Genomic DNA, 16,350 nt, shown 5'->3' on the forward strand with positions numbered 1-16,350 from the left:
TCAATCAAGAGAATAATCTCATGTGTCCTTGTAATATATATTGAAACTGACATTATGGTACATAGTATTATTGTTATGTTTCAACTTGTGGTGGAGGTGCTTCAAAGGATTATTGGTGATTGCAATACTTTAAAAGGCCGTAGAGGCGAGGCGTGTCATGAATAGCTCCGCCTAGGCAAAAGTCTTGAGGCGTGATGCTAAGCTTTACAAGACTTAAAATTTTTAATAATATATAATTGTGTATATAATATAATAATTTGTAAAAAAAAAAAAATAATCAAAATCAAACGGCAATCAAACTGACTAGCAACCAAAGTGAGATTAGAATGCTAAAAAACTTGAATGTTGAAACAAATTTGGTGGTGTGGAGAATTTTGAAACAAATTGATGTATGAGATTGGGTAAAATTGAAATAAATACAGAATGGGGATTGAGAATTTAGGGTTTGAGGAATTAGAGATTGGGGATTGAGTGAACTATGAATGGGAGAAATGTTTTTTTTTTTTTTTTAATAAATGATAGTGTCTACACTAAGGGGACGAGAGGTAGACTAAGTCTTACAATGAGCTAGCAATAATGCAGTTCAAATTCACCTTTAGCGAGAATTGAACCTAAGCCCTCTCACTTGTAAATGAAGAAATATACCACTGGAGAGGGAGGGGCCCTGCTGGGGGGAACAAGGAGTCGAATTAGCTGCCTTTTATTAATTACACACACACATGAATCCTTGATAACAATATAGGCACTACACTAGACTTGAAAACAATTTCAACAGCAGATACAAAAAAGGTATAATGCATCTATCTCCTTTACTTGTCCGGTCGTTCAGCGTATTCTATCTTTGGAGCATCAGCACCAGATACAAAAAAGGGGCTCATGATCATGTCAAACTTATCTTATCCTAAACCCTGTCCCGAGGCCTCAGAACATCCTACGCAAGGAAACCGCTTTAACTTGGTTAAATCTATTCTCTCAAGTCTGGGAAAGAAACCATGGATTAACATATGCACATGCAGGCTGTACAAAACTACCAAGGCTGCATTCCGTGGATAATCCATCAACCTAAACTTTCCAGATCCAAAAATTATGACAAACGCCGCATTTCTACTCAGGTTTCTTTGCAGATTCAGAATTTTCTTCCTTTTTAGACTTACTAAATGATCTTTGCGCTTCCAAGACCGGCATACAGGCTTCAGTTGTGTTTCTTACAGTGTCCTTGGTTGCCTTGTCAGACTCACGAGGGCTCGCCAGCTTCTTCTCAACGTCTTCGAACTTGGCGGTGGCCAAAGGAGCCGTCCCCACGTGCTTGTTAGAACTGGGCGCGTCAATTGTGAGCATTGAAACCGCATCCCGGGCGGCATACCATGAATGACCACAGGAAATACACTCCAGCTGAAAAATGAATGAGAAAGTAAATTCCGTTTGCAAGAAGGAAACAAATGATGTAGCTGTTACAATCTAAATTACCCTTGAAACAACGTTCATGCATTAAGCTTAGGGACTGAAAAGCAAATGAGGCTACAGACAACCATGGCGATATCATCTTTTAGTGAAAAAAAAAAATCAAATACTGGAAAGAGAACTCAATGATACTTTGCCAGAACCAGAAAAATTTGGTAGATAGAGATAATGTACAAACGTCTTTCATGCATCATCATCACCTACTTTTAGTCAGAATACAGCTAAGTTTAGGGACTGAGGTATGCAATTCAAACTTTGAATGTAGCCAGCAATGCCGAACACCTTGGCAAAATTAGGGGCGGTACAAGGCAACATAAGAAACCAAATAGAACAACTGATGTAGTGATCACAATGTATAATTAAGCTGATCATAGGCTTTGATACATGCGAGATATCCAACGTTATAATTTAATGGGAAAAGTAGATTTGACAAGCAAAATCAGTGCCCACCAACCCATAGTTGATGCTTGCCTGTAGAGTCTAGACAGTAGGTAAGACTTTCAGATTACTCAACTTAACCCCTACTCCGCTGTTGGTATGATACCAGAGACATCTTTTCTTTTTGGTATTTTCGTCGGACCTGGACTATTGCACACCAGACTTAGTCCTCAAACATTACCCGTTATTTTGTATGCTCCCAACAGTGTATAATCCCAGTTTAAAAAGAAAAATGTAGAGGCAAAAGCAATTGCCACTTGCCTTCAGACTCTGGTTGGTGACCATATCATATATTAATCTCTATATGCACAAACCTGATAGCGAGCACTATTTCCTGCTTGAATAATGTCCCTAACTCCCACTTTGAACTCCGAGCATCTTGAGCAACGAGCATCAGTCATCTGTTTCACAGGCAAGAAATCAACAACGGGCACAGAACGTATATACTGCAGAGTGCAAGGTACTCAAAACCGACTACGGGTACAAATAAAATCACCTGCATACGCTCCCAATCATCAGGCTCCTTCTTTGCTCTCTCCACAGCTGTTAAACCCTCCTGAAATAAAAACCATGAAAGCAAGAGCAATTATAGTATTATCCCTTTTGCGTACACCAAGAGTTGGCCATTGCAACTACATCTTGTCTGATCATACATGGATACTCAAAACGTATCATGTCAAGAGGCCAAACTCAACCCAGGGCAGAGGGAAGCACAGACGCATTTTATTCTATTCTCAACTGAGACCTTCATACAAAATGAGAGAAAAAGTGAACAAGTAAGCCTAGTCCCAGACTCCCATCTAAGGCATAAATACCAAGAGAATTGCTGAAGCAATCTTGACTCTACATCTTTCACCTGAAACTAATGTATTCATTCCACATATAAACATCCACAAAGTTACTCTTTAGATCTTATGAACTTTATCGAAAATACGCCAAATAAAAGAAAAACCAACTCGAACACACCTTAATTCAACAGAAATGAAATAGTTTACATGAATTTCTGTGCCCATAATAGGTCACCTTTCATTAAATTTATCTGTCTTGAACAAGTAGAAGTTTGTTTCAGATGACCAAATCGTCCCAGGAAATTGTCATCTTTAATGAAAAACTAGGAGCACTCGTGAAAATATTAGACCTCTTTAGATGTTATGGACAAATTCTTCACTAAGCATGTTTTTGCTTCCACAAAAGGAATTGAAGTTCCTTGATTTTAAAAGCAAACAAATCAACATGCAGAACCTAAAAGCTAAGAGTACCACCAATTTTTCTATGGCTATCTGCTGTGAAGACTAGTTGGATCTAAAGCTAAAAGTACCAACAGATTTTCTATGAATAACCCATTTCAACCCAAACACCCAAATATCAAACATATCCATGATCTTTCACTTTCCTCGACAAATGCTCCCCACCAGTTGAACAGCCTTAACAAACTTTTCTCTGATAAAAACCTTACATGGACATGAAAAGAAAGGAAGGAAAAAAATGACAACATCCAAAGATATAAGAGACATGTGTCCACTCGTGCTGCTGGCATACATACTTCCATCCCTCCTAAATTAGCAAACAGTAAGTTAGGCTAAAAAGGAAGAATTAGTCTGCAAAGATGTTACAAATATGTCCAGTGAGACCAAAAGCAGCTAAAGGAAACTGAATCTGATCAAAATCGAATAATTAATCTTCCTTGAGAATCATCACAAAAATGAACCACCCATAAATCAAGCCATGATAAAGACCATACCTTTAACTCATCAGGTGACATGTTCACTATTGTTAAAGGTTCCAATTCTTGATTTAGCAGACGACGGGCTAGGAACGAATTTTTCTGCCAAGAGGAGAATAAATATAAGAACAAAACAAGGAGAGAAAAAAGACATTTGAAGAAGAAAAGAAGGTCGGACCTCAAACAAACCAAAAATAGTGTTTTTTTTTTTTTTTAATGCAAAAATGCATTGTTCTTTATAACACAGTTGGAAGGTCTTTTCAAGAATATGTTATCTGCACGCATATGCATGACCATGAGCATACAAACATACAGAACCTTCTGACCTGGAGATTGAATCCCAGTTGCCGCAACTTCTGGTTATACTTTTGGAAATCAGAGGAGAGAGATTCATGCGAGGCCTTCTCTAGAGAAGTAACTGCACGAACAGCATCCTCTGGCCAGAGAAAAGACGTGTTGCCACTCTGAATAATACAGTAAAGTTAACAAGTGAGTTATAACATCTCCGATACTCCACTCCTGATTTCCAGTGCACCCCCTTCGTCAAACAAACCAAAGGATAAATATAGAGCTGCCAAACTGAGGGTGAATTGCATACCTTGAGATTATCCTGAGATCCATTCCCAACTTCTGTGGACTTATGGTCACTTTCATGATCAATATCATCAGAATCAGATTTTCTCTTTTCAACACCATTCGTGGTGTCAGCAGAGTTGCATACATGGTGCCGAATATTTTGAAGAAGTTTCTCCATCCATCTGTCACGTAGCGTGTCTCCAGTTAGTGCCATGGACTTGGCTAATATGGAATGATATTCTGGGTTACTTGTTGAGCAGCTTCCAGGTGTTTCAGCTTTTTTATTTTGGCCAGGCCTAGCAGTTGCTTCTTCCACCCTAGAAACGTCAAGGGGTGATATATTCTTTTTAAATTGACCACTTTTAGTCTTCAAATGATCATCCTGATAACCAGTGTTATCTGCAATCTCTATATCAGGAAGTTCTCCCAATAGTTTAATAGTTTTCTGAACTAACAAGTCAATCTCATGTTGCTTATCCTCTTCATAGTCTCTATCTGTCAGCTTCCAGAGTTTTTTCCCTTGGGTATCATACACCTTTTGCACAATGAAGCCAGGATGCTGTTTACGACTTGGCAGCTGTTTGTTTAATGGAACAAAATGCACCAAACATTTATGCATTACAGATTCTGCAGGAACCTCATCACGATGGAAACTATAAAACAACTCCCTTGTATCAGTTGACTGCCAGTTTCCCCCAGCTTTTTTCTCTGCCTCTTCAGGACGATAAAACCACTGTCCTAATACCATCATGCTCCCACCTCCAGTCCTACTTATATCCTAATTAATCCCCAGTTCCAGCAGTCAGAAAATTAATGATAAAGTCATTATGAATATGAAGGAGTTGAAAGAGAATAACTGCTTACAAAGAAAAAGATAGAAAGCAAATCTGCTGCCCATAACTTCACAATCAAGAAGCCACCAAAAAGTTTAATAGAACACAGACCACCATGCCAAGAATTTCAAGGCAAAATATTTGAGCAAAAGGTATATATATTTAAAGGAAAACTAACGAAAAGTCCAAAAAAACTTTAGTTTTAATGAGAAAGGACAAACAAAGGTGTAGTGAATAGTACCAGGGAAAGTAAAAATGTGGTTTTTCGTTAAAAGTGAGCAGTACAGGGAGTGTTTCGTTAAAATTCCCTATATTTAAATGGTCAAAGGTGAGGATAAAGTGAATCACAGGGTAAAAGTGAATAACAATACATGAAGCAATCAACATGCTTATCACCACGCAGTTAGCCTGTATTTGAGAATGTCTGGATGTATATGTAACCCCTATATCTTTGTTATATCTATACATGTCCCTTGGCCACAAAATGCACACCTGCTAATAGTTTAGTTGTTTTCTCAACGTGATCTTAAATCAACATCTACTATAAGAAAAGTAGGTGACCCGATCATGGAAACCTTCATCATATAAAAACCCCTATAGTTAGTTGTTTTCAACCAAAAAGACATCAAATTTTCACCACCTTACTTACTAAAAAGTAGCCATGTTTCACAATCTGAACAACTAATCATAACCTGAATTTCACCTCTGATCTACTATAAATTTTAGAAACTTGGGCCTCAAGTAATGAAACGTAAATACATTGAACAATGTGAAAGGCAAAATGTTTAAAAGAATAAAAAATAATATCCATAGACAAAAGTGATAATATGATTTCATAAAGCAAGTACCTTGATAATTGCCACATAAGGCTTTTGTCTTGTATCCTCAGGAGTTAGAAGAACCGGATCCTCCTACAGAGTGACTACATGATCAGCGTGAAACATTAAATGAAATAAACGAACTAATACCTCATATGAAAAATCTAGAGGTATTCAGAACCTAGGGTATATGAATCAAATAAATGGACTTTTCAAATCTAAACCATTTGAAAATTATATATAAACAAGCACCTGTCACACGATATCAACAACAGCAGCAGCAACAACAAAGCCTTATCCCACTAAGTTGGGTCGGCGGTATGAATGTTAGAACACCATTGAGCTTGGTTGTGTCACACGATATCAATAAGGGGAAAGAAAAAAAAAAAAAAAGGCAGTACACAAAACCATCAGGTACACAGAAGTTCAAGTGACAACAACATTTGTCAAACATCCTGAGCATAAAGCTATATAGAAATATTACATTAACATGAAACACTTTATGAGAATTATTTCTGCATGTACAAAAGCATACATTATACCAACAGCAAGAAACAGAAGGAAGAGATATTCAATGAAAAATCTTTACATAGACACGTAATTTGAATTTTTACAGCATCTTCTTGTCAAGGGACAAGAAGAGTATGGCTGCTGGAAACTCAAAACACAGAAAGTCTATAAAAAAAACACTCAAATCTGAAAGCTTTCATGTATCCAGAGCTGCACTCATCCCATGTTTCCATAGCAATCAGCTGAGGACCTATTTGCTTCAACATCGTAACATTTTCTGGTTCAGAATCCAACATGCAAAATTACTTTTACACTACAAATTGCATGTAGAAATTTATCCGGGAGGGGAAACATATAAAATGTCCAAAAAAAAAAAGGGAAAAATAGGGGCTGTGTTTATAGTAATAGACAAAATTTCCAGAACATTCAATTGCCTCTCTAGTCACAAGAAGATGACAACAACGTGTTTGTCTGCATACAAAACTCAATCATTCCCTCTTTGGAAAATTTGACAGTAAATTTGTCGCAATTCTATCATTTCTTGAATTGACCAACAAAGGGACAGAGAAGTTCCAAAAGTAAATGACACCACAATGCCAGCTTAAACAGCAACATTTTCTACACAAATAAAGTGTAAATTTTTCCTACTGTGCAGCAATGAATCAAAACCAACAAAAATTCCACCAAAAAGAACGAAACGAAAACCCAATTCACCAAACCTTACAAACCCAATAATCAAAACCAAAAATTTCAAGATACACAAAAACAACAAAGTACCCAAATTTCATAATTCTAATAATTCTGCAATTTGAACAAATTAATCAAACAATGCCAAAAAAATCAGAACCCTAAAACCCAACCAACAAACACAAAATCACAACACCCGACCAGAAAACGAAAACTGACCAGGTCAAATCGGTTCCCGTCGTACTCAAACGCCTTGTAGTGCTGCCTCCGCCCCCTTCCCTTCCCGGAAAGCTTAACCACCTCGCCAATCGGCTTCGCGTCCTCAATGTGTGGCTCCTCCTCCTCGTCTTCGCTGCCAGATGCTGTTTCGGCCTCTTTCTCCTTCCCTCCCCTCCTCTTCTTACTCTTCTGCTTCTCTTCCTCCTCCGACTCTTCGTCGTCCCCTTCTCGAATCTTCACCTGCTTCCTCTTCCGCGACGACGTCTCCCGCGCCGTCTGCTGGTGGTTCCGCGGCGAGACGTCGTCGTCTTCGTCGTCGCTCGTAGAGACCTGCGCGAACCTCCTATTCCCCATTTCTTCCAGGCGAAACGCTCCGTTTTGGTAGCCTGCTTGTCAAGGGCTCGTCTCTCGCTCTCTCTGCTATGTCTCAGACCAGGGAGCTCTGAGGACGATGACGTGGGTCGTTGCGGTATTTATACGGACGCCATTTGGGATGCGAAAACGGATCCGTACTTTGACGGAATATCGGATTTGCCACTGTAGCGACTACTTGTATATTGGAGAATATACGTGGGGGTTCGTTGGGATTAACACCGAGAGCAAGAAATGAGTAGGGTGGGCACTTGGAACCGAAAATCAAAATCGAAACACGAATTGAATCGGATCGCATCGAACGGTTTGGTTTTGTGGTTTTGAAACAATTGTAGTTTCGAAATTGAACCGTGGCAAAGAAAATAGTTTGGTTTTGATTTTGGGTTTTCAAAACCGCACCGAAACCGCCATATATTTTGAATGTTATGTTTTAACTTTTAATTAGTTCAACTACACTATTCGAATCACCATATTCATCTCTCTCTCTCTCTCTCAAAACTCATCTTCATCCCTTCCACAGTCGACATCAATTAGATTTTCTAATTTGGTATGTTTTCTAATTCTATCTCAATTAGATTTTGTTACATAAGTTTTTATTTTCATGTCATCAAAGCTGCCTCAAAGTGATTTATTTGCGATACTTCTATTCATACTAACATGCATCACAAAGTATTCACAATTTGATACAAGTCATACTTAATTTGCCATTGGTTTCCTTGATGATGAGGGTTGATCACGAAGGTGCTTCTCTTGCGAGAGCAGCTTATTTGTCAACCTGCATACTGTTTAAAGAAAAATTATCATAGGACAGAGGTTTATAATCAACAAGCTAGAATTAATAATTTCTCAGAACTTATACGAGCTTGTTCAATTTTTATGCAGTTTTGCCGCTGTTTTTTGTTGCAGTTTTGCTGCATTGTTGTTGTCATTTTTGCTCCAAGTTCATTAATTAATATATGAGGAAAATAAGACCGTCTTATGCGTAAATAGGTGTATATTTTAAATTGTATATATTTTTTTTTTCTAAAAAACCGAATCGAAACCGTTTGAAACCACACCAAACTAAACCAAACGGTTTGGTTTCATTTCGGTTTTGGCTTCAAAACCGCACCGAACCGCATCGCAAAAAATTTTGGTTTCAGTTGTGGTTGCGGTTTCACTTGAAACCGCATCGCGCCCACCCTTAGAAATGAGGGTGCTCTCCTTGCTTGAGAGTTGTACCGATTGTACCCTTATCGTCTTTTTATTTTTTATTTTTTTAACAAAGGATAATGTGATAATGTGATTCAAATTCGTATTTGACAAGAATCGAATTTAAAATCTCTCACAATTATACCCTTATCATCTTGGATGTACAATTCATTAGCACAATATTTTCTATATGTTTTGTCACTACTACAATTTAGTGGTATTTCTCTTCACTTGTAAATGAGAAGTTTTAAATTCGAGTCTCGTCAATGGTGAATTTAAACCACAATATTACTAGCGGAGCGTATTTTTGCTCACCACCATTTAGTGTGGTGTATGCTAACCACCTTATTAATCACCGTTAGATGAGTGTGAATTTTGAGATTCGTGTAGTGGATAAACACAAATCTCAAAATTCAAACTCATCTAATGATAATAAATAGGGTGGTGAGCAAAAATGCTCCCATTACTAGGGCCCACTTGTTAACAAAAATTTGAGTAAAAATAAAATAATAAACAATTGTTAGATTACTAACATGATTTAAAACTAATACCGTAATACGATGAGTTAGTTGTTTTTCTGTTTGATAACTATTTTGTTTTTAAATTTTATTTTTTCACATTTTGTGCTTGTGAATGGAAAAATATCCGACATAAGGAAGAAATGAAGAAAAGCAGAGGAAAAATGGTAGACGAGATAAATAAATAAATAAGGGTTACACAAAAAGCAAATAAAAAAACTATTTCAAGTCGTTTTCACTTTGAAAACTACAATAAAAAAATACAAATAATTATCAAACGACTCCTAAATTTCTATCTTTGTCCTGCTTTGCTTTATGTCTCCTCCTAGTCGACTCGGAACAACTCAGTTGCATAATTCAGTGGGTTCTTATCGTGCAGCAGGCTTCATTTCAGGCAAACTCCCTTCTCATTCAATCAAAAAATCAACATGCTATTTCATATCATTCGAAATTTGATCTACCGAAATACAAAATTATTATGCACTCCTGGGCCATCGAAAGGGATTGTCAAATCAAACTGATTTTTCGGATGTTATTGTGATCACTGCGTATAGCAATCTCCTTCAAACTGGTCCATGATTTTCTCCTCCGTTTGTTTGACGTGCCAGTCGTGTTTTCAGCTATTGAGGTGGGACTGCTATCAGGTTCAGCTGGTTTCTTGGTCGCCGAATTGTTTCTCCTTCTCTTCTTCCCTCCCAACAACAAAGCAATTCCAGTCTTCACCGTTGGAGTTGCAGGAGTATCCACGCTAGGAATCTCTATGCCTGCTGAAGGAGCTATTTCATTCGCTCTACTAACCTCGCCTTCGCCAGCAGGAGTGTTGACTGCAGGAATCTCTCTGCCTGCGGAAGGAGCTATCTCCTCTGCTTTACTAACCTCATCACCTGCTGTGATCTCCTTTAAGTTGATAAACTTCTTGGAGAAGGACTTAAGTTTCAGATTCGAAGTTGTTTTGGCCTTAGGGGGGCATATCATTTTCATATGTCCATTCGGAGTCCCTCTCTTCACATTCCGGTGTGAACAGAAGTGGCATGTATACACTACATTGTTTTGAGAGAAATTAGTAATCTTCTTACTTCGTTGTCGTACCTTTGCTCTATTTTTCTCAATTCGAACAGTGCAGTTGAAGCCAGGCTGAAGAACTGTTTCACATCTGCAAAATAGTGAAACACTGATTACGTGTTTGTACCTTTTAATATACTTTATAGTATCATTCATTTCAAAATGTATATTGTCCAAAATTATAAAACCTACAAGGCTACAACACACATTACACACATCCAAAGACAAATTGATTCCAATAATTTTTTTCATGTAACGTAATGGCTGACACATTTCAGATTCGAAGTCATGGGACTTAAGCTCTATGCTTATCTCAAAAGCACTTCAGTTTGTTTGAAAACATACATTCAAGGTGACATAAAATCCAAAACACGTACTAATCTCTTTATTTGTGTTGTCACTGTTGTGTGACACTCAGTCAGATTCATGTTTCATGCCAATACAGTATACAATGCAAAATGAGTTACGCGGAAAAGAAAACCCTGCAATTGCAGGTCGTGAGAACTTTGTTAGGATTTTATCTATTCATGGGTTAACCAATAACATTATGGCACAGAATGTTGGGTGGTGATGCTCAACACGTACATAAAATGGGTGTAGCAGAGATGAGAATACTTTGTTGGATGTGTGGGCACACGAGAAAGGATAAGATTAGGAATGAGGATATCCGAGGTAAAGTAGGAGTAGCTAAAATTGAAGGAAAAATGAGAAAATTGGTTACGGTGGTTTGGACATGTGAAACTAAGGCCTACTGATGCTCTGATTAGAAGATGCGATTACAGGATAGAGGTTTAGGGCTGAAGGGGTAGAGGAAGACATAGAAGGACTTTGGAAGAGACTCTAAGAAAAGACTTAGAGTACTTGGATCTAACGGAAGATGTGACATACAACCGAGCGCAATGGTGTTCTAGGATTCATATAGCCGACCCCACTTAGTGGGAAAGACTTTGTTGTTGTTGATGGGTTAACCAATAACAACCTTTCTGAAAATTTAGACTAAACAAACATGTAGTTGACTAGGCTTTCAGGTTAGACGAGTCATAATCCTATTCTCTCTCCACCTTTCGAGCCTAACATTCCATTAGATGTTTCTTAGTTTATATATCTGACTTTCGATGGTGAATCCTAGATGCATGTTGTTCCCATATAACTATGTAACAATTAAGAATTTCAGAACTCCAACACGTTTAGCTACGCGACAAGAAATGCTACCCCCATTGCCATGCTAAATAGTTTCAAACCTATCCAAACCAATAAGATTTCCATCTTTAAGGTGCACTAAGCTTAATCAAGGCGGAATGTAACTTCAGTACGCATCATGACTACAATCAATTATCTTTATGGAAAGCAGGTATGGTTAAGCTAAATACAAGGTTGTATTATGAAATCATATAGAAGATACGCAATCCCACGACACTCAAGACTCCTTATAAAGATACGCAAGTCAATAATGCCTGTTATAGCTGGATTGGTTTGGTTCATTTTGGTAGAACGAACCTATCTCGTTGGTTTTATAAATTTTTATTGCAATCCAATCCAAACGACTTGGATGGGACTAAAGCAAACAGCCTGTTTTCTTGTTTCTTTTTCTCCACAGCTCTAAGTCATGCCACATTCAAAGAGCTAATTTTGTATCAGGGACAAATTAACTACTACAAACTATGCAAGCCTCTTAACACCGAAAACTATTAACGAAAGCAAGTGAATCAACAGTTGCACAAACTTTCAATCACAAAAATATTACAATGATCATATGAAACCAATAGTTCACAATCCCACCTTAACAGTGAGTAGTTCATGATCACTTTCTAACAGAAATTCAAATCTTCCACCATTTTTTCACAACCAATCCTACAACATGCAAAACCCACAAAATTGAACTAAAAAGGCAATTAAATTTGTAATTAAATCCACTTATAACCACACCAAATTCAAAGACAATAAACCCTCCTTTTCTTTTGGGGTTTGTCAATCAAAAATCTAAAGATTTTTTGCATACCTCTGGCAAGGGAAGAGAGAAGGTTCAGGGGGCACACCGATGGCCTCTTGGGCAACGGCCAAGGTGCGCCCAAAGAATGCACCCAGAGAAGGTACAGAAGCCTCCGCGCCAGTCCACACAGCGAGTCTCTGCAAGTGCTCGAGCTTCAGCGCGGCCTTGGCATTGATGGAGGAGCCGCCCTTGGTCTGCTTTTTCCCGGTCAATTCTTCTCTCAGTGATATGTTATTGGTAGACGCGAATGCGGTGTTTGGCGCCCTCTGAGCTCCTCCTCCTCCTCTCCTGCCCATGGCGGTGCTTTGTTTTGGGGCGTTTTCTCTTTGGGGAATTTTGTCCAACAGTTGGACTGCGCCGCTGCACGGTTGATTGATTTGATTTATTGGATGGATGACGAGTAGGATTTTTTCCCCTCTCCCCCGTCCACTTCTAACTCTTTTAAATCACGTTAATATTTTATATTAATTTTTTAATAGTTAGAAAAAAAACAAAAATCATTTTATGAAAAAAGAGGAGAGAAGGAGACGAGAATAAAAAGAGAAAAGAACCCTACCGATGCGGACCAGACTACTGCTTTTCTTGTCTTCTCTTCTCATCTTCAAACTTCATCACGACCGCTTGTTTCCATTTGAAAACGTGGACGGCTGAGATTTGATCAAGCCAAATAATGCGCATGGTATGGACAATATTTCTATCTTCACTCCTAATCTACAAGCCCGATGGGTAGAGTTGGCAACCAGGCCCAAATCGTACTCAATTCGCTATCGAGCTTTTGATTTTCTTTGATAAAAATATGTATTTATACTATGAAAAATAAATTGGTTGAGAACTCGTCATTTACTCAATTCGAATTTATAAACCGTATTAGTAAGTGGCAAGGTTTTTTTTTCTTTTTCTTTTTTTGTTACAAAAATCCAAAAGCTTCATATGTTATATTTAGGGAGTCAAACGGACATGCCGAGTTAAGCAAGGTTTTGTTTGGCATGATTTCGATGTCGAATTTTGTATGTGTGGTCATTTTAGTGGTTTGACCGACAAACCCAACCAACCATCCGAAATGGTTTTGGTTGGGTTGTAAAATTTAAAATTTTATTTTCGGGTAAAAATCCGATCAGTCGTTCAAAAAGTGAATTGAGTTGGGTGGAAGTATTATTAACCAAACTGAAATCAACCAACCCGAATGTTTTGCACAAATAGACTGGATCGGCTTGACTTGTTCAGCAGTTAGGATTATCAATTTTGTCAATTCATTGTATGGGTTTAATAAGGAAATCAATATAGTCTACTATTTCCAGTTACCATTAAAATCTTAATTTGAAGATTGCTTTCTAATAAACAAATCAAATTGTCACTTGCCTACAATGTAACAATATTCTTGTTACCAGTAAATGAGATGTACCATAGCCGATTCACTTGAATGGTGATGAGTATTGTAATTAGATGAAATCGGTACAATTTTTCTTCTTAGTTTGTGACAATTGACAATTAATATAATTATTATAACATCGAGAGAAAAATTTACCTATTGCACTAAAAGTCTAAAACACGTCTCCACATGTTATATACTCGTTTTGGTTGCTCTCGTCACATTACACTTTTTTTCTCTCTCTCTTTTATCATAACTTTGTAATAATAATTTTACGAAAAATTTAACTAAATGAAACATATTGAGGAAGAAAGTCGAGTTTTCTCTATAAATCCTGGTGAACCGCTTTTGTTGTTAAGGTCTTTATGTTCAACCAATTATGTCTCGAATTCAAACACTTTTCCTTCCTCTCTAGTTAGTGTAGGTTAACGTAGAATATCGTTTATAATTAAAAATAAATAAAATAAACTCATGCAAAGCTTGGCCTTTCTCTCTTATATGACTTAAAAAAAAAAAAAAAAAAAAAAAACCAACTAGTGGCTTCGTCTCGGCAGTCTATCATTTCGAAGACTATGAAGATTCACAGAGACATTTCTGCTGAGTATATGTCAACAATCTGTGATAAAATTATATATGCTAATAAATAATAAATGCAAATAGGAAATTAACAAAGTATAAACAATGAAATAGTATTGAACATAAATATTGAAGATCGAGGCTTGAGTACCGCAATGTCCTTGAAACAGAAATTTCGTCCCTACTCAGTGCTTGTAGTTCTACGGACGTCTGCTTCACCAGGATTCAACGATCAAGTTAGAATTCCAGCCTCGGAAAACTTGGCTTTTGGCGAATTTCTATGTGGTTCTCTCAGTAAGGATGTTTTGGATTATAGAAGAAGAATTGTATTTTCTGTTTTCTAAATGCCATGCAGATGGATGTATATATAATATGATTATGCCTATTCCCAACAAGTATAAGGAAGGGATGCATCTATTGGGAGACATCTTCTCAAAGGGGTGTTTTCTTTCTGTGTTATGCGTTTTTTCACTCTTCAGACTTCATCTGAAAAGATGAGTCTGTTGGTAAAAAAAATAATTAATTAATTAAATTCGAAATTAATTAAAAATAATTAATTAAATCCGAAAATAATTAATTAAATCCGAAAATAATTAATTAATTTAATTATTAGAGATTAATTACCAATTAATTAGTACACCCCAAAGCCCAACCCCAAGGGTGAACCCAATTTTAGTCTCCAATGCCTATCACTCCAATCACTTTCTATAAGGGACAAAGCTTTATAAAGTGAGGAAACTTTTTGGGAATGGCCAATGTGGGACAAAGAAATTTCTACTCAAAATTTCCAACAATTTCAGCCTCACTTTGGCCACCATCGTGCGATTCACCAAAGGCAAAAATCGAACTCAAAATATACCATTTGAAATACAGGCTTAGAATTCATCCCCAATCTAATTCTCTTTGTATATAAATTTATCTTCCACATCTTACAACTGCATGGAAGTTTTTGTTGTAAGATTGTAGTGTTGACGTGCCGTACTTGAAGGCGGCTGCTCTAACAAATTTTGTGGCATTGGTGGCAAAAGTGAGAACACTGTTGAAAGTTGAAGCAACCAACTTGGCTTTTGTGTGGCCTCAGATTTAGCAGAGATGATGAATCTGGAATTGTTTGCTTCTGGAGCACAAACAGTTGGAAGGATCTTCATACTTCCAAATCAAGTCCAAAATTAAGACCAAATGAAGCCTCAATCAAGATATGGAGAGGCCTATAAATACGTGAATTTAAGACAAATAAGACCTTTCACATACACACACCCTAAGATGCTCAAACACTCAATGTCCAAACATTCATGTTTTTCATCAAGCTTGTAAAGAATCAACAAGCACAACAAATACACGTGTCGTGTCATCCACACCAAAGCAGAGGACCTCCCACCATGTGAAACCAGTCGTGGTATGCTTTATTTAAGATCGAGCCTCGAGGACCCTTGAAGAAATCAAGTCCGATTTAAGATCAAGTCTCTACGACCCTTGGATCAACCACAGACACATCTTTGTAAATCAAATCAGAGGATCAAGTTCAAAGATTAACTCTAATTCATTCATTATTTCGTACACATGTTCTTGTTTCATTTGTTGCATGAATTTCGTGTTTATAAATTTGGCACGCTTAGTGGGGCATTCTCTACCTCTTATCTTTATCTCCATTTGAGTTCCATTGATTCAAAGAAAGGTTAAGCTGCTCCCGCAATCAAAGAAAATAGCTAAGGAAGGGAAGGGGTGCTGCAAAAAGAGAGAGTGGATAGGTTGTAGAATGCTTAAGGATTCTTGTGTGTATTCCACCCAACACAGTGCCTTTATTTATAGTAGTTGAAAGAAGAGGATTAACTTGTTCTCCAAGTAAATACAATCCTATAGGGAAAGAACAACTAGAGTAACAGATAATCTACAAACCAAATCCATCTAGGATTTACACAATTACAGCTAAAAATAACACTCTTCAAATTTTATTTTTTATTTCAAAAAAATCAAATATCATATGTTCAATTTTTATTCCAAACTCTT

The 16,350-nt window shown here is 37.3% G+C and overlaps 2 protein-coding genes across 4 annotated transcripts; both read right to left on the bottom strand.

Moving 5' to 3' along the window:
• Positions 1-681: 681 nt before the first annotated feature.
• LOC103954840 lies at positions 682-7,902 on the bottom strand. 3 transcript variants are annotated; one of them, XM_048590136.1, is made up of 9 exons: positions 7,266-7,900; positions 5,880-5,942; positions 4,221-4,976; positions 3,949-4,086; positions 3,641-3,724; positions 2,396-2,455; positions 2,214-2,300; positions 1,155-1,392; positions 682-931 (listed from the first exon to the last, which is right to left on the bottom strand). In XM_048590136.1, exons 1-9 carry the CDS (start codon positions 7,617-7,619, stop codon positions 897-899), a joined length of 1,815 nt encoding a protein of 604 aa, XP_048446093.1. In that variant the 5' UTR covers positions 7,620-7,900; the 3' UTR covers positions 682-896. The 3 variants fall into 3 exon arrangements, with proteins under 3 accessions (XP_048446093.1, XP_009364952.2, XP_048446094.1); XM_009366677.3 differs by having other exon boundaries at positions 682-1,392; positions 7,266-7,898; XM_048590137.1 differs by lacking the exons at positions 682-931; positions 1,155-1,392; positions 2,214-2,300; positions 2,396-2,455 and adding an exon at positions 2,462-3,453 and having other exon boundaries at positions 7,266-7,902.
• Positions 7,903-9,504: 1,602 nt separating this feature from the next.
• On the bottom strand, positions 9,505-12,808 carry LOC103954820. The gene is made up of 2 exons (XM_009366649.3): positions 12,408-12,808; positions 9,505-10,499 (listed from the first exon to the last, which is right to left on the bottom strand). Exons 1-2 carry the CDS (start codon positions 12,692-12,694, stop codon positions 9,854-9,856), a joined length of 933 nt encoding a protein of 310 aa, XP_009364924.2. The 5' UTR covers positions 12,695-12,808; the 3' UTR covers positions 9,505-9,853.
• Positions 12,809-16,350: the final 3,542 nt, after the last annotated feature.

Source organism: the organism of the source record quoted next, unplaced genomic scaffold (assembly GCF_019419815.1).
Source record: "Pyrus x bretschneideri cultivar Hongxiangsu unplaced genomic scaffold, Pyrus_bretschneideri_v1 Contig30, whole genome shotgun sequence".
Lineage (NCBI taxonomy): Eukaryota > Viridiplantae > Streptophyta > Magnoliopsida > Rosales > Rosaceae > Pyrus > Pyrus x bretschneideri.

Bases quoted from the DNA above. Each gene is read 5' to 3' on its own strand.
- LOC103954820 (XM_009366649.3), bottom strand. From the start codon at position 12,694: ATGGGCAGGAGAGGAGGAGGAGGAGCTCAGAGGGCGCCAAACACCGCA. The intron at 10,500-12,407 runs GTATGCAAAAAA...ACTATTTTGCAG, and splicing joins TCTCTCTTCCCTTGCCAGAG to ATGTGAAACAGTTCTTCAGC.
- LOC103954840 (XM_009366677.3), bottom strand. From the start codon at position 7,619: ATGGGGAATAGGAGGTTCGCGCAGGTCTCTACGAGCGACGACGAAGAC. The intron at 5,943-7,265 runs GTCAGTTTTCGT...GTCACTCTGTAG, and splicing joins ACGGGAACCGATTTGACCTG to GAGGATCCGGTTCTTCTAAC. The intron at 1,393-2,213 runs GTTTGTGCATAT...TTCATTTTTCAG, and splicing joins GAAATAGTGCTCGCTATCAG to CTGGAGTGTATTTCCTGTGG.